The sequence below is a fragment of the Rhinatrema bivittatum genome, chromosome 2 (genome assembly GCF_901001135.1).
Source record: "Rhinatrema bivittatum chromosome 2, aRhiBiv1.1, whole genome shotgun sequence".
NCBI lineage: Eukaryota > Metazoa > Chordata > Amphibia > Gymnophiona > Rhinatrematidae > Rhinatrema > Rhinatrema bivittatum.
In genome coordinates this window covers 335,928,747-335,954,649 of record NC_042616.1, presented here as the reverse complement: position 1 = coordinate 335,954,649, position 25,903 = coordinate 335,928,747, and the positions used below count along the sequence as shown (strand labels likewise).

At 45.8% G+C, this 25,903-nt stretch overlaps 1 protein-coding gene across 4 annotated transcripts in view; it reads left to right on the top strand.

The window, feature by feature from the left end:
* The first annotated feature begins 266 nt into the window (after positions 1-266).
* GOLGA4 (golgin A4) overlaps positions 267-25,903 on the top strand; it is a 456,386-nt gene continuing 430,749 nt past the window's right edge. For 3 of the 4 annotated variants that reach the window (XM_029589811.1, XM_029589810.1, XM_029589808.1), the window contains exon 1: positions 268-492. In XM_029589811.1, the coding sequence (XP_029445671.1) occupies positions 445-492 (48 nt within the window). In that variant the 5' untranslated portion in view covers positions 268-444. Of the gene's footprint in view, positions 493-25,903 lie in introns of all 4 variants that reach the window. The other variant, XM_029589809.1, reaches the window with a different exon arrangement.

Sequence of the window (25,903 nt, the reverse complement as noted above, 5' to 3'; positions counted from 1 at the left end):
GGTAAAAAAAAAAAAAAAAAAAGGTACTAGACAGGTTTTGTGTCAATGGGGAAAAATACTTAGTACGCTTGACTCACAGCGCTGGAAATCACCTGCTGCAGTGACAGTCACTATTATGACGGAGCGGCAGTTCCTTAGGGATAAGTTTCGACAGCGCGAGCTCACGGGCGCGTGCGCAGACGACAGGGTGGAAGTAGGTGGTAGCTTGGATTATGGAACATATTGTGCGCGTGCGCCGCTTGTACCTGCTTCCGACCCGTACAGATCCTGGATCCGTCATCCACGTTGGCTGCAGCTGCGCATTGTGCGGATTGAATGCTCGGGTGGCTGGTGGGTTGGGGGCTGCTGGGTAGGCGGAAGCGGCCGTGGCGGAGCCCTCTGTGAGAAGTGTCACCGGCGTGCGCCTTCCGCGAGCAGAGGAGCGCAGTACGAACCTCTCACAGGATGTTCAAGAAGCTGAAGCAGAAGATTTCGGAGCAGGAGCAGCAGCAGGTAACCCTGGAGATCCCTCTAATGCGTGCCTCAGGATTCCCCCTCACTTTCCCAACTCCAAAGGCTCTACTCCGGGAGAACCATCCACGGTTGATGTCTTGTCCTCGATAGCATTTTAATTTAAGATAGAGGGAGAGGGGGGGTGCACCTTTCCTTCAGCTTCTTCATCATCACTAGGGTTGCCACTAGACTCTCTGACATAAGCAACAGGCTGATCTAGTCCAGGTTTTGTCCCATTGCATTCTTGGAATTGTAGTTCTGATCTTCTTTGGAAAATCCTTATGATGTAGAGCCAGGAGGCAACTCTTGGTCATGGAATAAGGTTTAATTACTCACCTTTCCAAATCTAAGTCCAAGGTGAGATATTCAGGTACTGTAGGTATTTCCCTATTTTGAAGGGTTTATAATCTGTTTGTACCTGAGGCAGTGGAGGGTGAAATGACTTGCCCAAGATAACAAGGCATGCTAGTAGGAGAAGTGGGATTTGGGCCCTGATTTCCCTGATTCTCAGCCCATTGCTCTAACAATTAGGCAGGCTGCCCCTTCATAAATCCATCCTACTACAGTCATAGCCACTGGATCCATCTTGTCATATTGTAAATCAGTGCCAGGTAGGTGCTGCAGTCCTGGCTGCCATGGGGCCACAGCTGTAGGCCCCATGGTTTAATGGAACAAAGTCAGCATGGCTTTACCCAGGGCAAGTCTTGCCTCACAAACCTGCTTCACTTTTTTGAAGGAGTTAATAAACATGTGGATAAAGGTGAACCGGTAGATATAGTATACTTGGATTTTCAGAAGGCGTTTGACAAAGTTCCTCATGAGAGGCTTCTAGGAAAAGTAAAAAGTCATGGGATAGGTGGCGATGTCCTTTCGTGGATTGCAAACTGGCTAAAAGACAGGAAACAGAGAGTAGGATTAAATGGGCAATTTTCTCAGTGGAAGGGAGTGGACAGTGGAGTGCCTCAGGGATCTGTACTGGAACCCTTACTTTTCAATATATTTATAAATGATCTGGAAAGAAATACGACAAGTGAGATAATCAAATGTTATATTTATTCTTCCTGCCTCTATCTTCCTTCCAGCTTGTCCTTAAGCCTCCAAGTTTTCCATACCTTGTTGATTGTAACTTTGACTTATTCCTTTTCCTTTGTTATCTATTATTTACCAGAACTGTTACCTCAGTTTTACCCTTTGTTAAAATGTAAACCGATCCGATATGGTTATCTACTATGAGGGTCGGTATAAAAAACTGCTAAATAAAATAAATAAATAAAAATAAATAAAAATTTGCAGATGACACAAAATTGTTCAGAGTAGTTAAATCACAAGCAGATTGTGATAAATTGCAGGAAGACCTTGTGAGACTGGAAAATTGGGCATCCAAATAGCAGATGAAATTTAATGTGGATAAGTGCAAGGTGATGCATATAGGGAAAAATAACCCCTGCTATAATTACACAATGTTGGGTTCCATATTAGGTGCTACAACCCAAGAAAGAGATCTAGCTGTCATAGTGGATAACACATTGAAATCGTCGGTACAGTGTGCTGCAGCAGTCAAAAAAGCAAACAGAATGTTGAGAATTATTAGAAAGGGAATGGTGAATAAAACGGAAAATGTCATAATGCCTCTGTATCGCTCCATGGTGAGACAGCACCTTGAATACTGTGTACAATTCTGGTCGCCGCATCTCAAAAAAGATATAACTGCAATGGAGAAGGTACAGAGAAGGGCTACCAAAATGATAAGGGGAATGGAACAACTCCCCTATGAGGAAAGACTAAAGAGGTTAGGACTTTTCAGCTTGGGGAAGAGACGACTGAGGGGGGATATGATAGAGGTGTTTAAAATCATGAGAGGTCTAGAACGGGTAGATGTGAATCGGTTATTTACTCTTTCGGATAGTAGAAAGACTAGGGGGCACTCCATGAAGTTAGCATGTGGCACATTTAAAACTAATCGGAGAAAGTTCTTTTTTACTCAACGCACAATTAAACTCTGGAATTTGTTGCCAGAGGATGTGGTTAGTGCAGTTAATATAGCTGTGTTTAAAAAAGGATTGGATAAGTTCTTGGAGGAGAAGTCCATTACCTGCTATTAAGTTCACTTAGAGAATAGCCACTGCCATTAGCAATGGTTACATGGAATAGACTTAGTTTTTGGGTACTTGCCAGGTTCTTATGGCCTGGATTGGCCACTGTTGGAAACAGGATGCTGGGCTTGATGGACCCTTGGTCTGACCCAGTATGGCATTTTCTTATGTTCTTATGTGATTTTGGCTAAGTCAAGTCATTCTCCACTACTGAAGTACAAATTTAGGGCTCTGTTTACTAAGCATTTTCCCCATAGATACACAGTGGGAGAAAACCTTTAGTAAATAGGCTGCTTAGATTGTAAGACCTCTGGGGCAGAGATCCACTGATTTAGTGCAACTATGATCCAGGCTGGGCACTTAGCACAATCAGCAAGTACTGGAAAGAAACCAGGCTGCATACATACCCACTAAATATTAGGGGTGGGCTTCGTGCCGGTTCGAGCTTAGGATCGGGCAACCTGTGGAAAACTTTGTTTTCCAATGGGTAGCTTTTATTTTCTCTGCAATTTTCACCGAAACCCCCCCCCCCCCTTCAATTTTAGTTATTTACAACCCCCACTGCCCTCCCCCTGCCATTTTCTAAGATGGTGCAGGCTGTCCATTGCTCCTACCATGTGACAGGGGCCGACCAATGGCACCGGTAGCCCCTGTCACATGGTAAGGGCAAAGGGCTACTGGTGCCATTTTGTTTATTGGCAGCCGATGGCCCGAGAGCGGGAGATCGCTCCCGGGACCCCTGCTGGACCACCAGGGACTTTAGGCAAGTTTTGGTGGGGGTCAGAATTAACTAAATTTGAAGGGTTGGGGTGGGTTTGGGTTTTTTTGTTTTTTTTAAATAAATGTGCCCCTCCCTCCCCCTGCTAACCTGAACAACAAATTCTCCCCGATTGCACATCCCTACTAAATATTTGTCAGTACAATCCTTCTTACAAACTGAAATGTTAAGCACTTTTTAAACAGCTGGTACAAAGCTCCCAAACTGCATACATTTGCCCTGTACTGTACTGAAGGTCACTCTGGTGTTGCTTTCAACAGTGCTCTAATCTTCAGAGATTAAATTGATAAAACCACAGCAAAGGGTAACACCAGCAGTATCCTTAATAAATTGACTGCAAGAATGTGGGTGCAAATTCCATAATGCAGCCAACCGCACTGGCAAAAATGTGAAACCAGTTGAATTGGCCCTACACAGACAAAGATATAGATGTAATATCCCAGATTGAAAAATCATCCTGCAGCTTGTGCATTCTAACTTCTTCCAGGCATGTACCTTCTATTAAGTGCACATAAATCTTTAATACACACAGTGCCCCAGAAAATAAAGCTATCATTCTGCATTCAAAATTCTTGCCGTTAGGAGATAACCCCATCCCTGGTGACATTATAGTACTGCTCTGTTACATCACCTCCAAGGGACTAAGATGATAACACACAACTCTTATACACATGTCCTCAGTCATCAAGCTATTTTGTGTGAGCAGCTGACAGTACTTGTGTAACCTGGTGTTGGAGTTTCTCTCCTCTCTCTCTCTCTCTCACACACACACCCCCCTCTGCCAGTGATTGTGGCTAATTAAGTAATTTAGAAATTCCAGAGAGTCTTCACTATTCAAGACTCTTAATTGGATTTCTGAATTTGGATTTAACTACTTGTCTTTTCAAATCTGAATTCAGTGTGAGTTGCAATTGGATGCAGTAGGTAGATCTCAGCTTTGGTCCTCAAGGGCAGCAAAGAGAGATGATTTTTCAGGTTAACCAAGCTATGCAAATTAGTCTTGTTCTTTGACCTTGTTCTAGATGCAAATGTATCTGATGACTATTCATTGTGGATACCCTGAAAAACTAGACCTGTTTGCAGCCCTTGGTGAGAAACAAACCTTGCTAGCAGAAAACCATGATACATGCTTCTGGTTTTAATCTAAAGTAAACTTGCCTCTTCCTAAACACTTAAAAATTAAATCCAAGACCACTGCGCATTATTTGGCACTCAGGTTTAATGGGGTCACTAATTTCATAAATGTAGAAAAATTAAAATTCCAGCAGCTGAGCTCTGCAGAGGTTTTTTTAAATTACATTTTAGCCAGAAATAATACTTAATTTTATTTTCCCTGAAGCAGTAGTTAACTTGAACAGATCTTTTAGTTGTAAAATTTGTACTAGTATGGAAAATCCTTCAAATGTATCTGGATGGGTGTGAATTTCTGGCATCAAGAGCATCTCCCAAGCCAAGTCAGCCTTCCCAGACCTGTGGCAGTCTTCTGTAGATGAGTAATCAGCACACCTTCAAAGTACACTTCATACTATACTTATGTTGGCTGTTCTGCCTATTCATTTGTTGTGATCTCGTATGGTCTTGTTGAGAGCTCATGTTGCTGCCTATCAGAGGCACAGGAAGTAGCCGAGTTGTTCTGTCATGCTGTCCAAATGTGACTGATACATAACTGCATGTTGGTTGTTAAAACATTGTAGTTGGTCCCATGTTATTTGTTTCATTTGTGTTTAAACTGAGGAATACAATGGAGCTACCAAGGTTCTTCCACTGTGTAAAAGTTGGAAAAGGAAAGGACTAAAAACAAGGCTGTTCCAGCAAGCATATGCAGATGAGAAATAAGCACAGGAGCCGATATTTTTTAATAAGGTTTTTTAACTTTTACATTTTTACTGCTTTTACTTTTTACTTTTACTGTGTAATTAATAGTTTTAAAATTTAGATATTTAGATATATATTTATAATATAATAATTGTAATTTTTCTGTTTTCCATCTATTTTAAACACTATGATTAATTGTAAACCGCTGAGATGGATCCGTCCGTGCAACGGTATATAAAACTGTTTTAAATAAATAAAATAAATGTAGATTCCTCTGCATATTCCTTATTTATTGAGTGGGTGGGGTGTTTATATCATTCTATCTCTCTGAGAGCATTGTCTCCAAATGGGTTAGTGTTGTGCACACCATGACAGGAATGAACCTCATTTCTAAGGCAGGGTTTGCTGGTATGATCTCATTCTCTCATTTACTGTTAGTGCTCTTTTTAATACTTGCCTTGTATATACCAGTTTGGGCAACCTAGAAAAACTAGGAAGGCAATCTGGAAATGTCCTAAATAAAGAGCCTCCATCTGGAGTTCTTAGGATGTAATATATACAGGCAACATATCAAGGTGTGCCCAGAAGTTGTTTTTAATCAGACCAGTGGTGCCCACTACAATTTGGATTATTTCTATATTATTCTGCCACATTTCTTGTCTCTGATTGCATTTCTTAGTACTTGAAGATCTTTGCTTTCTCCATATGTTGTACAGAGATTTATATTAGTAGTATTGTTCTCCTGATTTTCTCCTTTGCCACTATATCTGATTTTCTAGCATTGAGCTTTTTATCTGTTGGATTTGGAATGTCCCAGATGATCACAACTTTTTCATTCTCTGATATTCTGTCAGGATCATGATCCCGCTGTTTTTCTGGTACAGCAATGTTCATGTTTACACAGGTTCCAATGGATGAGCCATGTCACCTTATTGTGCCTTTCTTGTATACAAGCTTCTGACATCAGCATATCATACTCAGTGATGAGATGTGTAACCATTTCTAGTTCTGTTTTACCATTTTGTTTCTATGAAGGCTGTGAAACATTTTGTCCATAGTCCACTGTCCTGTGTTGCAGATATCAATCTCCTATGTACTAGCTGTTGCAGATATCAATTTCCATATGTAATAGCTGAAGTAATTCTTTGTATTCCCCATTGTATTTGTGCTTTTGTCAATTATTTTTCTTTATTTGCTGATTTAGCTCTTAAAAGAGTTTTCCTTATCCTGCTAGACCAGACATTACATATGGGATTTCCTTCTTCCATGGCTGATGGAGACAGAGGGATACCTCTTTAATGAGCTTATTCTAGAGCAGTGGTTCTTGACCTTTTTTTTATATTGGGATACCTGGCAGATAATGCTTACAGGTGTGACACACTGAACATTCGACCATCACGGAGCTAAGTGTAAACATATACTTTACATCCACAGAAGCCTGACCCCTCACCCCCACCCCCCAGTCCCCAAACAATGGATGCAGAGCAGAACTAGGATATTTCAAATACAACTTGCTATATAAAAAAGATATTCTGATTCTGGTGCTATCTCAGTAATACAAAAACAAACTTCTTTACTACCAGGCACATTGTAAAATACAAAACCTGAAAAAAAAACCACTCAGCACATGTATAACAAACCTTCCACTCAAAACACTGCTCCAAAAAGGAGGAATTATATTTTACCCTTGCTAACACACAAATATTTTTTGGGGAAATTGTATCAGAATGATTGTGCCTTCACAGTCGCCTGGCTCTTGCCCTTACAGGGCTACAACCAGTATCGTGTATATGGCACACAAAGTCACCTCATTTACTCTTTCCCAGTTTATTATTTTAAAAACCCCATCACGTGATTCACTATTAAAAACCTATCTCTCGTGCAACATTTAAACTTTACCCACACCTAAGTGCTCTCCTCAAAAGATTTTTCAAATTCTCAGTTTTTGTCAAAAATATTTAAATGCTTATCTCAGTTCTTTACGCTGTTCATTCAGTTCACAGTGCCGCTGTTATATACACACTCCCGACATCGATGTTTCAGCGGCAACACCCGCCTTCTTCAGGGGATCTCTCCTGAATATGAAAACACATTCATTCTCACTTATCAAAGTTATTTGTCAAACATTTTTCAACATTTTATGGCTCTAGCTACGTGACTTACTTTCAGAAATGGCCGCAACCAGCTCCTTGCCCCAGCACTGCTTCAAAAATGGCACTTGTCTCCAAAACTCCCAGAAACCACTGCTTTTAAACCAGGCAAGTTCCTGCTCTCTCATCCAATCAAATCTCCAGAAAGACTGACCAATCCACTTCTTTGTTTAGTCCCTCCGGATGAACCGTGCCTAACTTAAAAATCCATTTTTGCTCCTTCTGCAACAGTTTGAGATTAACATTCCCACCCCGCTGATCCTCTTTTACAACTTCCAATATTGTGCATCTTAGATCTTCAAAGCCATGGCCCTGCTCTGTACAGTGTTGTACTAGAGGGGCTTCCATCCTCAGACATTTCAATGCACTCTTATGTTCTATGAGCCGTGTTTTTAACTTCCTCATAGTTTTGCCCACATACAGTAATTTGCAAGTGCACCAGATAACATACACTACTCGTGAAGTGGCACAATTTGTCCGCACATGTGGGACATATCCTTTTAATTTTTCATTCGGAATATCACAGTTTGAATGCACTACCACACACACAGAACACTCCTGACGTGGAAAATGACCCACCTCCTCATTTTCATTTTTTCCTGTCAGCTCATGAAAGGAGGAATACACCACCATGTCCTTAATGTTACTACCCCGTTTATAAGCCACCATCGGGGGATCCTTAAACACTGGATACACTTGCAGAATACGCCAATTCTTTCCAATACTTTGAGTCACCCCTTGTATCCCTTCAGAAAACAGTAATACACATGTCATTCTATTGGGCACGGTTCTTTTCTGAGGATTCAATAAGAGCTCCCTGTTATTCCAGCGAGCCCGCTTCAGAGCTCGTCTAACAACCCTTTCCGGATACCCTCTATCTAAGAACCGCGGCCCCATTTCTTTAGATCTTTCTTTAAACTCTGCAACCGTGGAGCAAAGTCTCCTAAGCCGCAGAAACTGTCCATAATGAATGCTCTCAACCAAATTGCGCGGATGGCAACTTGAATAACTCAACAGCGTATTTCTGTCCGTCTGTCAGGTCAGGTCAATTCTTTTTTACTATTTTCAAAAAACCCACGGACAGAAATAAATATCATTGTTTTCCAGCTTCAGATAATTCGACCAATAGCGGACGGGGTTCAACAAGGAATAGAAATAAACTTAAAACTTTGACGAAAAAATGGGATCTTATAGATATTTGGAGACTTCATAATCCAGATATTAAGAATTATACTTTCTATTCTTATCCACACAATTCCTATTTCCTGTCGTGTAGCCAGATGGACTCAGAACAAGTGGGTATAGTGTGCTCGTGCTAGCAGTTGGAGATGGATCTGACATCAGCACGGGTACATATACCCCCACAGGAAGTGAAGCACTTCAGTAATTTCCGTCTTCAAAGCAGTTTGGAGAGCCTGTACGCTCGCTGAGCGTGTTTCCAATCTACTTTCTATTGGTTTGGATTTCCTGCAGGATGGACTTCAGAAGGGTCTCTCCCTCAGCTCCATCAAGGTTCAGGTGGCTGCGCTGTCTTGCTATGGTCCCAGGAGGGATGGCAAGACCATTGCCACGCATCCAGATGTTTCTCGCTTCCTGAAAGGAGTCAAGCACATTCGTCCACCACTGAAGTGGCCAGTGCCTTTGTGGAACCTCAACATAGTTTTGGATTTCCTCGCGGGATCCACCTTCAGACCCCTTCGGGGCCTGTCTCTCAGTTCTCTCACTTTGAAGATGGTTTCTTCCTAGCTGTATGTTCAGCACGCCGCATCTCAGAGCTACAAGCACTGTCTTGCCGTGATCCTTTTCTCAGAATCACTCCTGAGGCTATCCATCTTCGCACGGTTCCATCTTTCTTGCCTAAGGTAGTCTCACAATTTCACCTCAACCAGACCATATCCTTGTCAACCATGGCAGGTTTGAAGAAATCTGAAGAAGGGCGTTTGCTACGCCATCTCGACATCGGCAGATTGCTGCCCAGATATCTGGAAATGACAGAAACAGTACGAAAGACTGACCATCTGTTCGTCCTTCACAGCGGGAAGAAACAAGGAGAAGCGGCCTCTCGGCCCACCATCGCCCGCTGGATTAAAGAAGTCATCAGAGCGGCCTACGTAGAGGCCGGGAAGTCATCGCCTCTACAAGTCAAGGCTCATTCTACCAGAGCCCAAGCAGCGTCTTGGGCGGAATCTAGGATGCTGTCGCCTGCAGAAATATGTAAAGCGGCGACATGGTCCTCCCTCCATACCTTCTCCAGGTTTTACCGTCTGGATGTCCAGGCCAGGGAGGACACAGCATTTGCGAGGGCGGTCTTACACGGTCCTCAGGCAGCCTCCCGCCCAGTCCGGGAGTAAAGCTTTTGTACATCCCACTTGTTCTGAGTCCATCTGCTACACGACAGGAAATGGTGAGATTACTTACCTGATAATCTCGTTTTCCTTAGTGTAGACAGATGGACTCAGCATCCCGCCCAGCTGCCTGTATACATTGGTTTCACCGATTCAAGGGAAGCCTTCTCACTTCTTACATGAGTGCATCCACCCTGCCAGGTGTCGACGCCTTCCGGTTGGGAATGCTGGCGGTCTCCAGCTCCTATCAATCGGTCAGGGGAATCCTGTTTTCACTATTTCATTGATCGTCAGTACACATATATCCATAACAGCTTTTGCAAGGAAGATTACTGAAGTGCTTCACTTCCTGTGGGGGTATATGTACCCGTGCTGACGTCAGATCCGTCTCCAACTGCTAGCACGAGCACACTATACCCACTTGTTTTGAGTCCATCTGTCTACACTAAGGAAAACGAGATTATCAGGTAAGTAATCTCAACATTCTCGAATAGATGTTTTTAGTGGAAAAAGCATTAACTAATAATGTGACACTGTTGTGAACGCGGGGAATGCAGTCGCTTGTTTGAGGAAAGTGAGTCGTTGGACCACGGCGCAACCCCAGGGCGAGACTCCAAGGAAGGCACTGTGGGAGGCGAACTTGGAACGTAGCACACTTGAACATCTGCTGAGTTTGAACACACAGAGTGAGACCCAACAACGCAATGCTTGTCTTGGGGTAACCCTCTGGCCAGTCGATACTCCTTTCGGACCTGCCGCTTGGGAACGGCTTGTGCGTAAGGACAGACGAAGGCAGAGGACAGGCCACAGCATGACATGGACAAAGGCTCAGAAGTCTTGCAATTGAGATGAGGAGTCAGGTACAGGAGGAGTACAGATTCCCAGGGCACTGCACCTCAGCGCATCCTACACAGCCCTCCGTGGGCTGGTTGCGGACTATGCTGTCCCACTGCGCGGCCTGAACAACCTGTCGCGGACCATGCGGGGAGCGGGACAGGTTCAGGACTGAGACTCAGAGGAAGACAGGAGTCAGAACATCACTTTGAACAAGGAGCAAGGCTTGGAGCGAGGAACAAGATTATCTACTGGCTGAACAAGCTCCACGAGCTTGGAACTAGGAACAGAAACAGAAACACGAGACTCGACTTGGAGCTTGGAACTTGAAACTTGGGACTCTAAACAAGGGTGGACTTGGTCCAGTGAAGACGGACTTGGAAACAGGCCCTGTGCCAGGAAGTGCCCTACAAGGCTGCCCGTGGCTGATCACGGACCACGATGCTGGCGTGCCTGGAGGAAAGGTGAGAGAGAATCCAGAAGGCTGACCTTGGAACAAAGACCGGAACATCAGGAGCCTGATTGAAGAGTCAGATGAGAAGAAGATTTAGAAGACTGGATGAAGAACCAACAAGAGACCAGGAACACAGAATAGGCAACATGATGGAGCTCCAAAGGGACAAGAAAGCCAGGCACCACAACTAGAACAGGAACAAGAGGATCAGGAACTTCCAACAAGGAGCATGAAGACCATCCAAACAGAGTGAAGACTACGGAAGACCTTGAAGGGGAACACACCATGGACGACCTTGAACTCCCTTGTGACGGCCCCAAGGAACTGAGGAAGAGCCCTTTTATAGGGCTGCAGGCAGGACGAGGCAATGACGTCATCTGTAAGGGCCACAGGGCTTTTCCCGCTGCAGCCCCTTTAAATCTCAGAGAAGCATGCACACGTGCCTGAGTGGAGCCATAAAGTCTAGAGGATCTGAATGAAGAGTGGGTGACTCACAGGAACGATGGCTACTACCTGGTGATAATACCCATATTCAATAAACATACACATGGTTAATGTGACTCCAACATTGCTCTAAGCTTCAGCGGCAATGAGGAAATGTGGAAAAAAGGATTTGCATTCACAAAAAAGCAGGGAGTAGCTTGCTTGTTATGGAAGTTGCTATCCCAAACCAAATAAGCTGATACTTCACTTTCAATGCATGATACTTCACTTTCAATGCATATCCAGCAAAGCTCTCTGCTTCAACGGCAGGGGAGCAAGACTGGTACTTCACTTTCAATGCACAGCCAGCATAACTCTCTGCTTCAACGACAGGGGAGCAAGACTGATACTTCACTTTCAATACATAGCCAGCATGGCTCTCTGCTTCAGCAGCAGGGGGGAATGAATAAAGGTGGATCTATATTCAGGCAACAATCAACAAGGACTGAATTACATAGTCGGGATAAACAGATAAGCATGGGTGTAGCTTGCTTCTTGCGGTGGTTAATACCCTTAACTTATTAAGCTATTTCACTTAGATGCAGTTCCAACACTGCTCTCTACATTAATGGCGGGGGTGGAAGGGAAATAGAATAAAAAAGGTTACTAAGAGCCAAGAGAAACATAAGTATGTGAGAGAAAAAAAAAGTGTGAAAGCTTGCTGGGCAGACTGGATGGGCCGTTTGGTCTTTTTCTGCCATCATTTCTATGTTTCTGTGTCTACATTTCTAGCTTGTGATGAGTACAATGAAGCACAGGCCTCATATTCATATTACACACATCTAGTATCTGGCCCTTCTGTAGTTTGAATTCCAGTCTGCTTCACTGGTAAAAGAGAAGTGACTGTAGCAGGATCAGCAGTCTTCATCATAAAGCATATGGGGACTAACTTAAAGATCTAATATGTATACCCTGGAGGAAAGGCCATTGCAGAAAGACTAAATGAATTCTTTGCCTCCGTGTTTACTAATGAGGATGTTGGGGAGATGCCAGTTCCGGAGATGGTTTTCAGGGATGATGAGTCAGACGAACTGAACGAAATCACTGTGAACCTGGAAGATGTAGTAGGCCAGATTGACAAACTAACGAGTAGCAAATCACCTGGACCAGATGGTATGCATCCTAGGGTTCTGAAGGAACTAAAAAATTTAATTTCTGATCTATTAGTTAAAATTTGTAACCTATCATTAAAATCATCCATTGTATCTGAAGACTAGAGGGTGGCCAATGTAACCCCAATATTTAAAAAAGGCTCCACGGGCGATTCGGGTAACTATAGACCAGTGAGCCCTACTTCAGTGCCAGGAAAAATAGTGGAAACTATTCTCAAGATCAAAATCGTAGAGCATTTAGAAAGACATGATTTAATGGGATACAGTCAACATGGATTTACCCAAGGGAAGTCTTGCCTAACAAATCTGCTTCATTTTTTTTGAAGGGGTTAATAAACATGTGGATAAAGGTGAACCAGTAGATGTAGTGTATTTGGATTTTCAGAAGGCGTTTGACAAAGTCCCTCATGAGAGGCTTCTACGAAAACTAAAAAGTCATGGGATAGGAGGTGATGTCCTTTCGTGTATTACAAACTGGTTAAAAGACAGGAAACAGAGAGTAGGATTAAATGGTCAATTTTCTCAGTGGAAAAGGATAAATAGTGGTGTGCCTCAGGGATCTGTACTTGGACCGGTGCTTTTCAATATATATATATATAAATGATCTGGAAAGGAATACGACGAGTGAGGTTATCAAATTTGCGGATGATACAAAATTATTCAGAGTAGTTAAATCACAAGCAGACTGTGATACATTGCAGGAGGACCTTGCAAGACTGGAAGATTGGGCATCCAAATGGCAGATGAAATTTAATGTGGACAAGTGCAAGGTGGATCGGATGCATCATTGGGATTGGGCTAGGCTGGTCCTCTGCAGATGGCTGCCTCTCTTGGCAGTCTATGCTCCCACAACAACCTTCATCTCGGTCGGCTGTGCTCCAGCAGGCGACCACTTAAGCCACTTTTTGGAGGATCAGCTGCTGTGGCTGAGGCATAACTGGCAGGGGTTCCCAATGTTTGGACCTTTCCACATAAGAAGCAGGAAGGACTCTGAAATATGAATAGGGGAAGAAGATGCCCTGCCTGTAGAATCAAGAGTTTCCCTATGGTGGCTGGCTCCATCTGTCCTCTTTGTGATTCGGAAGAAATGCAGGAGGTAGGCCTGCATATACCCCCTCTCTGGGGGGGGGGGACGGACACGACAGGAAGAGTCTGGCAGCCTCCAGATAAAGGACATGGATGCCAGAGAGGAAGGTAACTCCAGGATCCCAAGAGGCTTGGAAGTCTCAGGTGTATTCCTCAATAGATTCAGCAGCAAGCAAGCAGAGTAAGGCAGGTGCCCTACCAGAACCAGGACCTAGAGGCTCTCCAGGGACCCTCTTGACAGAATTCATTCTTCTGATGGATCAGACGTTTGAGGCAATACAGGCAAATCAGGGGCCGAGGCTCCCCGCCCCCCCCCCCCCCCACACACACAAACAGGATGAATGGGTCAGACCCCCTCAAACCCTCATAAAAAGAGGAACCAGGGGGGGCGTTCAGAGCCACCTAGCAAAACCCCCACCCTGGAATCTGATGGGGGCTCCCCTGGTAGACCAGATTCAGGGCAATCGGACAAACAAGAAGGGGAATGGTCTTCTGAGGGCAGGGATGCCTCAGTAGCATGTCTCGTCCAGAAGCGAGAACTACTGGTGCTAATCACGGATATGCTGGCAGCCCTTAGGATTGGTGACACTAAGGAGGAGAAGCATCCAGTAGAGGGGGATGCTATCCTGCGGGGCAGGCGCAAGCCATTCAGGACCTTTCCACTATGTTCAGCCTTAAAGGAAATAATGGAAAAATAGGAGACACCCCAGGGTCCTTTAAGAGGGGCCAATTCATTAGGGAAAATTATACTTGCTGCCATAGGAAACCAAGGATGCCCTCCTGAGAATTCCAAGGGTGGATGCATCGGTCTGTGTAGTAACCTGCAAGATCATGATCCCAGTGAAAGGGGCACATCATTGAAGGACCACCAGGATAGGAAAACTGAGACAATAATGAGACAAGTGTTCATGTCCAATGTGACGGCCTTTCAGGCCTCCGTTTGTAGGGTTATGTAGCCAGAACACTTGTGAGGGTGGGTACAGTAGCTACCGGACTTGGAAGACGCTGCTTGAATCAAATTCGTAGTAGTCTTTATCGCAGATTTCCTCTACAACCTTCTTAAAATTCTTTGCGGGCTTTAGCCTCAGATGTAGCAGTTAAGAGACTATTATAGATTAAGAATTGGTCAGCAGATGAAGCGTCGAGGTCCCGTCTTGCGAAATTACCCGTTAAAGTGGGACTCTTTTTTTGAAGAAGAGCTGGAGAAGGTTGTAAAAGACATAGGGGAGTTGAAAGCCGCAAGGCTAGCAGATGACAAGCCATGAGCAAGCTTTAGGGTCCTCAGATGGTATCACTTCAGGGGCTACCGAAAATACAGAATGGGTGGCTCAGGATCACAGTGATATAGGAAATTAAGAACCCAGCCCTTTTGGGGAGCCAAAAGACTGAGAAGCACCCCCGCCCAAGCAGGGACCAGTTGACCCCTCAAGTGACAATAAGTGGGTCCTTCTGGGATTACCCCCAGTAGATGCACACTTACATCCAGTTTTACACGGAGTGAACCCAAGTTACTACAGACCGCTTGGCACTAGATATATGCCGCAAGCTTTCATAGTGCCCCTTTGCACTGCCTCCTCAAAGAAGGAGGCTGTAGAGGCCACATTAAGCAGGTTACAGGAACTACAAGCAATAGTACCATTACTCGCTCCAGAGCAAGACTTAGGGACTTATTCCATTTACTTTGTGTGTCCCAAAAAGGATAAGAACATAAGGCTTGTCATACTGGGGCAAACCCGGGGTCCTTCAAGCCCAGTATCCTGTTTCCAGTAGTGGCCAAGCCAGGTCACAAATACTTGGCAGGATCCAAAGAGGTAGGTAGATTCCAAGCTGATTATGGGTCATTCCATCCAATACTGGACCACAAAGGAGCCAACAGGTGTGCCAGGGTCCCACATTTTCAAGTGGAGACCCTACAATCAGCGATAGTGGTGATAAAATAAGGAGAGTTTGTCTTCCCTCGACTCGACGGAAGCATATTTTCACATTCCAATGAGAAACTCCTATCAAAAGTTATTGAGGTTTTGTGTGCTAGGCAAACCTTTCCAGTTCCAGGCCCTTTCCTTCGGAATCACAATCACACCAAGAACCTTCACCAAGATGATGATGGTGGTGTTAGCAGTGGCCCTTCACAAATAGGGGGTACTGGTACATCCCTACTTAGACGATTGGCTCATTCAGACAAAATCCTCCCAGGAGAACATACAGACCACAATGGCGGAAATATGCCTAAAAATGATGGGGATGGGTGGTGAACTCCAAAAAGAGCAACCTCTCACCCACCCAGTCCCTGGAGTTCTCTTAGGACAAGCAGCACGTTAGTCCTTCACATGGGTGACATCATCAGATGCAGCCTAGCACGGAAAACGTTTTATTAAAGTTTCTAGAAATTTTGACTGGCACACTGAGCATGCCCAGCATGCCACTATCCACACGTCCACATGGGATCTCTCTTCAGTCTGTTCTTTTCCGCGGAGGTGTCGTCTCACAGATGTGGAGCTCCTGCTGGTTTTGTAGGAAAACCTCCTTGTTCAAGTGTTTCTCCATTTTTTTCCTGTGCTGGGCCCCTCTTCTCTCCTCCCGACCTTAGTTAAAGGGCATGGCAATAAGTTGTTCTTTTTGTGCGCATCAATCCCCAACAATGCCATCCCCCAGTGACCACCGGCCATCAACCGCACGTCGGTTACTTTTTGAAATGGCATTGGGGTTTTGCCGGTGCCCTCAGGGCCCCCAGACCATGTCCATTACAGACCCTCACGAGGTCTGTTTCTTGTGCCTGGGGGCATCGCACGATGTCAGGAGGTGTCACTTTTGTGCCCAAATGACCTCCAAGGGTTGACTTGTGTGTGCTTTGACAAAATGAAGAAGCTGTTCGGCCCCAGGACATCTGGTCCCTTGGCATCGACATCAGGGATGTCAACGTCCCTGGAGAAAGGGGCTGCTGGTGCCTGCCGTTTCTGTGCTGTCGTCTTTTCCGCTGGGTCCCCAGGCCTGCTTCCGTTACTTCTCATTCCAGATCCGGGTCGTCTCCATCTCCCTCGGCACTGGGGAAAGACTGGGTCAAGCACAGTTATTTTTCTCCGTCTTTGCATGAGACCAAGCTCAGGAAGGCCCCGGCACTGACCGAGATGCCCCCCGAAGTGGCCCTGGCCCGAGGAGGCGTCTCCCTCCATCGAGGCCTGAGGCTATCCCCACCAATTCCGGTGCCGGACACTGGTCTCCCTCGGGGCTCCAAGGGTGTCCAGGTCATGCCTCCTCCTCCTCCAACTGTTCTTTCTTCGGCAGCTTTTGAGGAGGAGTTAGAGTGCGGTTGGCGGTCGGATGAGCCCTACAAGGCATCAAGCTGCTGATGCCAGAGCCTGCGCCATCTGTGCTGGCACCGTTGCTGGAGCACTTGGACTTGCTCCTTGGTGTGCTACCGACGCAACCAATGCTGGTGACCCAGGCGCCCTCAATGCCTCGGGGAGCACCGATGCTGCCCCTGACGGAGTCCATTCCCATCACTGATTTCTTGGATGAGGGTGGGTTGTAGGGACCGATGGCTCTGCTTTTGCAGCCTACTCCATGGCCAGCGTTGCCTGAGCCACTGCTAGGTCCCTCGAAACCCCTGGGGCTCAAGATTCCATCAGTGCCTCGGCCAAGGGCATAGTCTGGGCTCCCTGACCACTGTCCCCAGGTGAACTGAGTGAGGAGGATGCCTCATACGACCCATGGGGGGATGTCACGCTCGAGTCTCCTTGGAGGATTCCGAGGACTTGCTCTCTGAGCTGTCTTCGGAGGAGAGGCGTCTTTTTCCTCCTGAGGACCTGATGTTTGCGGGGTTTGTACGGGTGATGGTGGAGTCTGTTCCATTCCAGCTCCTGATATCGGAGGACTCCCAGCACAAGATGCTAGAGATCATCCAATTTGTGGATGTGCCTAAGGAAGTCTTGGCTGTCCTGGTTCATGACATTTTTAAGGACTTGTTTGGCTCTGGGTACACCCCATCTTGGTACCCCTGATGAGCAGGAAGACCGTTGCAGTGTATTTGGTTCCGCTCACCAAGGGATTTGAGAGGTGTCGGCTCCTGTGCCAGTCTGAGGTAGTGGAGTCCGCCCTCAAAAAAGCAACTTGTTCTCGAACACATGCCTCGGCTCCCCTGGCCTGAGAACAAAGGGCCCTGGATGCCCTAGGGAGGAAAGTCTTCCAGGGCTCCATGCTGGTGACTTGTATTGCCTGCTGTCAGCTGTATATGAGCCAATATTACAGGAATCTCTGGAAGCAAGTCCAAGATCTGGTTGAGTGCCTGCCTTAGCAACTGCAGGAAGACTTCCTAAAGGTGGTCCAACAGGATTTGGAGTGCGACAAGCATGAGGTCCGGTTTGCCTATGACATCTTTGAGATGGCGAGGGTGGCGGTGATTGGCATCGGTGCCCACCATACGTCTTGGCTCCTCGCCTCCGACTTCTTTCCAGAGGTTCAGCAACAGCTTGCCGATCTGCCCTGTACCGGAGAGAATCTCTTTGTTGACAAGATTAAGGAGGCAGTAGCGCAACTGAAGGATCATCATGAGACCCTCCAGCACCTCGGACCAATAGTCCTCAGGCAAGAAGCCCTCACAGTAAGGGCCTAGGCGCCTTTTTTACTGTCCAAAAAAGTACTACTCGCCGACGCCCCAGCAAAGCCCTGCCACAGAGTTTTGACTGGCTGTGAGGGAGTGTAAGCCAGTCACCAGTGTCCTCGACGGCGGGCCCTCCAGTCGGAGGTCAGCTATGGTTCTTTGTGGACCGTTGGCCGTCCATCACCTCAGATCAGTGGGTCCTATCTATCATTTGTTGGGGGTACAGGTAAAATTTCCAGGGTGTCCCACCAGACTGTCCCTTGAAGGATCAGGAAATACTTTTAAATGAGCTCTCCACTCTTGTTATGGCCTGTCCCCCCAGGGCAACGAGGGAACGGCTTCTCCATATATTTCCTGATTCCAAAGAGAGCAGGGTACTCTGTCCTATTCTGGAATTGTGGGCCTTGAACAAATTCAAGAAATGGGAAAGGTTCAAAATGGTCAAATGGTCCCTACCCTATGGAATTCCCTCCCCCCCCCCCCCCAGCTCAGAAATGAACCCTCATCGCAAGTCTTTAAAAAACATCTCAAAACATGGCTGTTTATAAAAGCCTTCCCTCCAGACCCTTAACCTGCCCGATCGCATCACACCCTCGCCACATCGCAATCCCCCGCATGCATCCCGCCCTCCCCTGACCCAACCACACACCCTATTCCCCCCCTGACCCCCCCCCCAGCCCCCCACCTCAACCAATCCTGATACCTAAATTATATTGTCACCAAGTCTTAATGTATATATGTTATATGCTATAATCTTATTTTTTATTTTTTCCATGTATATTTGTTATACTCGTTACCATGTTATAATTGTTATCATGTTATAATGTAAAATAGGGCGGACCCCGCCCTTTTTCTGTTTCCTGTAAACCGATGTGATATCTCGATCGAATGTCGGTATATAAAATAAATAAATAAATAAATAAACATGATACCTCTCCTGTGGAGAGGGGACTGGCTATGCTCCCTCGATCTAAAGGATGCCTACACCTACATCAAAATTTCCCATACCTGCAGTTCATGGTGGGCGAGAACCACTTCCAGTACCGAGTGCTGCCATTTGGTCTGGCATCTGCGCCCCACGTTTTCACCAAGTGCCTAGCGGTGGTGGGCACTTACTTATGGAGGCGCTGTGTACAGGTTTTTCCCTACCTGGATGACTGGCTCATCAAGAATGTCACCCAGGAGGGAGCACTGCGGTCTCTGCACTTCACTATTTGGGTATTGGAGGCCTTGGGTTTTCTGGTCAACTACTTGAAGTCTCAACTGATCCCATCAGCACATTTGGATTTTATTGGAGCCAAATTTGACACTGCGCAGGCTCGGGCATTCTTACCCTGAGACCGGGCACTTACCTTAGTGGCTTTGGCGGGAGCGATCTCTCGGAATCGCCAAGCCTCAGCACACCGTATGCTGTGGCTGTTGGCACACATGGCAGGGTCCATCCATGTCACTCCCTTTGCTCGTCTGCAAATGCTCAGGGCTCAGTGGGCTCTCCAATCTTAGTGGCACCAGGCCACCCAGGACCTTAGAGTGCACATCCAGGTCACTCAACCACTCTGGGTCTCCTTGTCATGGTGGGAGACCCTATCCAACTTGGAGACAGGGGTATCCTTCTAGACCTCCTCTGCTCAAGTTGTGCTCACTATGGATGGCTCCCACCTTGGTTAAGGTGCCCATGTAGAGGGTCTCTGCCCCCAAAGTCGGTGCTCCGCTCAGCAAGGTCGGTGGTCCGCTCAGGAAGCTCAGATGAACTTCTTGGACCTCTGGGCGAACCGATACGCGCTTTGGAGATTTCAGGATGACCTAGCCAACAAGGTGGTCCTCATCTGGACTGACACCAGGTGGCAATTTTGGTACCGCAACAAACAGGGAGGCATGAGATTGTTCCTCCGATGCCAGGAGGCTGTTCAGATCTGGTCATGGGCTCTGTCCCAAGGCATCCTGCTCAATGCCATATACCTTCTAGGGATGGAGAATGTAGTGGCAGATGGCCTGAGTCACTCGTTTCACCCCCACGCATGGTCCCTGAAGCAGGAGGTTGCGGATCGGATCTTCCATCTTTGGGGAACCCCAGATGTGGATCTGTTTGCCTCCCCCTGCAACAAGAAGGTAACTCAGTTCTACTCCCTGATCTGGGAGAACGGTGAGCCAGCATCAGATGCCTTCGCACACCATTGGGGCAGGGACCTCCTATATGCATATTCTTTGTTTCCACTAGTATCAATGATCCTCTTGAAGCTCCAGCAGGACCAGGGGACCATGATCGCTGTTTATTGGGTGCGGCAGATCTGATTCCCGCTCCTGCAAGATCTCGCCCTGAGGAAGCTGATCAGTCTGGAGACCTCCTCAGACTTTTTTATCACACAGGATTGGGGCAGGCTGCATCATCCCAACCTCTAAGCCTTATCTCTCATGTCGTGGATGTTGAAAGGCTGATTTAACAGCCCTTGGACCTCTCGGGGGCAGTGTTCCAGGTCTTGATGGAGTCCAGGAGGCAGTCTACTCGTAAGTCTTATAGCTTAAAGTAGAAAAGGTTCTCCACTTGATGTGAGAGTCATGGGTTAGACTCGTTCTCTTGCTCCACCCCTAAGCTGCTGGACTACCTGCTACACCTCTCGGGGTCTGGCCTAAAAACCAACTCAGTCAGAGTGCATCTTAGTGCTATTGTGGCTTAGCACCAGGAGGTGGATGGTGCACCCATCTTGGTACACCCTATCATGGGACACTTCATTCGGGGTCTGCTTCAACTGAAGCCTCCCTGAGGCCCCCTGCAGTGTCCCGGGACCTCAACATAGTCCTGACCCAGTTTATGAAGGCTCCTTTTGAGCCTCTGCGCTCCTGTGACTTAAAGTTCTTGACCTAGAAGGTCAGCGTGCAGAGTCGGCAAACTTCAAGCTTTGGTGTCTTACCCACCTTACACGAAGTTCTTTCACGATAGGGTGGTTCTGCATGCTCATTGTCTTACCCAGATTTTTTCCAAAGCCTCAATCGCCCCAGAGCGAAAGGGCTGTCCATAGCCTGGATTGCAAGAGAGCCTTAGCCTTTTACCTGTAGTGGACAGCAGGTCATAGGCAATCCACTGAACTCTTTCTCTCTTTTGACAAAAACCGACTGGGAGTTGCAGTAGCCAAGCAGACCTTGTCCAACTGGCTGGCGGATTGCATCTCTTTCTGCTGTATGCGGGCAGAACTGCAGCTAGGGGGCCATGTCAAGGCTCGTTCTATCAGAGCTATGGCGACTTTGGTGGCCCATCTCCGAGCGGTCCCCATGGATGAGATCTGCAAAGCAGCGAAGTGGAGTTCCCTCCATACCTTTGCGTCACATTAATGCCTGGATAGGGATGGCCGACATGATAGCTATTTCAGCCAGTCTGTCCTACAGAATATTTTTCAGCTGTGAAACCCAATTCTTCCTGCCTAGGGCCCTTTTTTCGGGTTCAGGCTGTTTTCCCTCTGTTACCACCAGCACCTGTGTTGTTGTGCCCATTGGCACCTGGTTAGGTGCCTGTTGGTCTTGCTTGTTGTTCAGGAGCAGCTTTGTAGGTAGGGATTCACCCATGTGTGAGGACTACCATTCTGCTTGTCCTAGGAGAAAGCAGAGTTGCTTTCCTGTAACAGGTGTTCTCCTAGGCCAGCAGGATATTAGTCCTCACAAAACCCACCTGCCACCCCGTGGAGTTGGGTTTCTCCTTGTTAATTTTATTTTTTTGTAATTCTATATTTCGAGACTGAAGAGGGGACTCCACATGGATATTGGCATGCTGGGCATGCTCAGTGTGCAAGTCAAAATTTCTATAAACTTTGACAAAAGTTTGATGGTTTCAGGAGTCTCCTGCTAGAGATATTTTAGGTCTTTGTAGAATCAAAGAATATGATGGCAGATAAAGACCATAAGGCCCATTTAGTCTGCCCAGTTTACTACTGGTACTGAGCTATAGATTCCAGTTGACCTGTGGTTTTCCTTTAACTTTTTCACAACCAGGGATCTTTTGTGCTTATCCAAGTCTGTCTTAAAATTTGTTATGATTGTCTCCTTATGAATCTAGTATCTTGATATCCAGATAATCTGGCAAGAATACACAATTCTGCTTCTGTAGCAAGGAGATTGTTGTAGATTCTGCTCTCCAACTGACAAGAAATTGCTTAGTGTACTTCCTCATGGATATTCTCTGTCGAAACTGCCAGTAAGGATGTCCCAGAGACTGAAAAGGCAGAGTTGGCAGTGCAGACCCCCTTGATGTCTGAGAAAAAGATCTGAGATCTTTCCCTCCTTACAGTTTAGCAGAAGGCAAACTAGTCAGACATGGGCTCTGGCCTTGAAACAAGGATCCTCCTTTAAGACTGGGTAACCCATGCGTCTGTTGCATTCAGCCATTAGTAATTCTGAATAACATACCCTGATTTTAGGCACTAGCTAATTTTAGTCTTCTTCCTGGTTATCTACAAACAACAAAAATCACTAGTTAACAATTTAAAAACCTTAGATTTTAAAAGACACTAAATATTGTAAAACCCCTTAAATTTAGACATATACCTTCTCCATGGCCATCTTTAAAACTTTAGCAATTTAATCAAATGGAGATGCAGACAGAAGTCTACCAGTGAGTTGGGGGCTAGCGAGCCTTTTGCATTAAGTGTCACATGTACAATTATCTGCCTTTTTGTGAGGTGCTATATGTGTGTACCCAGTGTAAAGAGTTCTTGGCTCTCAAAGAGTCTGATCTCTGAAGGTTAGAGTGGCAGACTTGGAGGAGCTGAAGCAGACAACGGTATATAGAGGAGACCTTCAGGGACATTGTAGAGCGATCCCATCTCCAGTCATGCAGCCTATGTGCTGCTTTGGAGAAGCAAGGTCATCTGGCAGGAGACCATTACCTTGGTGTGGCAGGAAGTGATCGTGTAGCTAGGATCTGCTCTCCAGGTGATGCCTTATCCTCTTGCATTGAGAATGTCTCTCTGGGCCACATGCCCAGGAAGGGGAAAGGTTAGTATGGCCGTTATAGTGGGTGGTTAGATCATTAGAAATGTAGATAGGGCCGCTCATTGAGATGCACTCAAAGAACCTTTCCTCGGTAGGTTCTTGAATTTCAGATTTTCCTTGTGAAAAATGCTTCACACTAAGCATAAGGCCAGACTTAGCGAGAATGTTGTTAGCTCTCCCTTACCTGTCTTGATTCAATACCGGATTGAGGAATTCTTTGGGGCAACGCCAGCAGTTACTCCCGACGAGATGGCCGCTGCAGAGAAAGACGGGTAGCAGAAGTCTTCTCTGCTGGCTGACGAGATCTCCTTTAGTCCGGGAGTGCTGGCAACACCATCTCCTCATCGGCATGGAACTTTGGCTCCGATGGTTGCCTTGGAGGGTGCCCGAGGGGTTTAGCCTCCACCTGGAATCCATCTGGAAGTGGAGGAGACTGCTGCTCTTTCATCCGCAATGCCGATGGTAGCATTAGTTGAGGAGAAAGTCCCCGTTTTGGGGGATTTTAGTGTGGTCTCCTTTGCCCTCAGATTTGAAACAGACTTCCCCCATTAGGTCAGGTATGGTTTCCTCTCAATCTTGTGGAGATGAATTAAGTGCCCAGGTAAGTTTACTAATCAAACCACCTACAATCACCCTGGAAGTGCTTTGGAACGCTTTGGTTAATTTGGAATCCTCTATTACCACACTACAGTGGTTATGGAAACTAATAACTCTCTCAAGCAAAATTCCAATATGCTGTCTGTTCAAGAAATTAAGATTTCAAAGTTGGACAGTCAACTAACTGTTGTGGAAAACGCCCAGCAACATTTAGTACATCGGATATAATTAATTCTAAGAAAATAGAGAAAATTGAAAATGTGATGCATTCTTTAAATCTGAGAGTACTTCATTTTCCAGTTATTAAAGAATTGTCCCCTGTTGAATTATTTCGGAATTATGTTTCTCAATTTCTTTCTCTGTGTTCTGAAGTTCTTTCTAAGGGTGGTCAGTTTATATTTTTACCCCTGTAAATGTTCTGTTAGATATAACAATGCAAATGTGGGTTGTTTTTTTTTGGTTTTTTTTTTGGAGCTGTCTCAGCTTCGGGCGCTTTTAGATTCTCCATTGTAATATATCCGGCGAATATAATGTAACTGGTGTCTTTTTTTTTTTTTTTTTTCTCACTGTTTCTTTTTTCTTTATTTCTACTTTATAATGTCTGCTTATATTTCTCTTCTCCCTCCCCTTTTCCTAAAAATTTATGGGGTTATACAACCTTTTTCTTTGAAAGTATTATGTAACTTTTTTTTTCTCTTTTCTGGTATACCTCATATTTCCAAGCAAGGTGTTCTTGTAGTTTTGTTGAAATTGCATAAAAATAAAATAGAAATGTAGATAGCTGGTGGGCGTGAGGCTCACTTGCCTGCCTGGTGCGAAGATAGCATACTTTATGTGCCACCTAGATAAGATTTTAGAGAGGCTGGGGAGGAATTGACTGTCATGGTACATGTGGGTAACAATGACATAGGAAGGTGCAGGAGGGGAGGTTTTGGAGGTTAAATTTAGGCTCTTAGGAATCTGAAAACCAGAGCCTCCAGGGTTGCATTCTCAGAAATTCTCCTCATTCCTTGCATTGGACCACAGAGTCAGTCTGAGCTCCAGAGTCTCAATGTGTGGATGAGACTATGATACAAGGAAGAGGAATTTTTATTTGTTAGGAACTGGGGAACATCCCTGGGGGAAGGGGGAGCCTATTCTTATGGGATAAGTACCCCTTAACCAGAGTGGAACTAGGCTGATGGCACTAACCTTTAAAAAGAAGATAGAGCAGCTTTTAAGCTAGATGATGGAGGAAAACAGACAGACTGTTCAGAAGTGCATGGTTCGGAATGATGTATCTTTGAAGGATACAAACAAAACCTGGGTGAAGCCATCCTGATAGAAAGATTGCAATAAATACTAAAGTAGCCCAGGTATCTTTAATAAAGAGCAGACAGAGCAGAAAGATTTCAAATAACTCCTGTCAGCTTTGAAATATTTGTAAACAAATGCTAGAAATCTAAAAAATAAGATGGGAGAATTAGAATGCATAACAATGAATGAAGAGGTAGATATAATTGGCATCTCAGAGACCTGGTGGAAGGAGGATAACTAGTGGGACACTGTGATACCAGGGTACAAATTATATCTATCACAAGAGAGAGCGGTGTTAAACAGAGTGCCGCAAGGATCGGTGTTGGGACCGGTCCTATTCAATATCTTTGTGAGCGACATTGCGGACGGGATAGAAGGTAAGGTTTATCTTTTTGTGGATGACACTAAGATCTGCAACAGAGTGGACACGCCGGAAGGAGTGGAGAGAATGAGACGGGATTTAAGGAAGCTGGAAGAGTGGTAGAAGATATGGCAGCTGAGATTCAATGCCAAGAAGTGCAGAGTCATGCATATGGGGTATGGAAATCCAAAAGAACTGTATTCGGAGGGGGGGGGGGGAGGGCTGGTGTGCACAGAGCAGGAGAGAGACCTTGGGGTGATAGTGTCTAGCGATCTGAAGTCTGCGAAACAATGTGACAAGGCGATAGCTAAAGCCAGAAGAATGCTGGGCTGCATAGAGAGAGGAATATTGAGTAAGAAAAGGGAAGGGATTATCCCCTTGTACAGATCCTTGGTGAGGCCTCACCTGGAGTACTGTGCTCGGTTCTGGA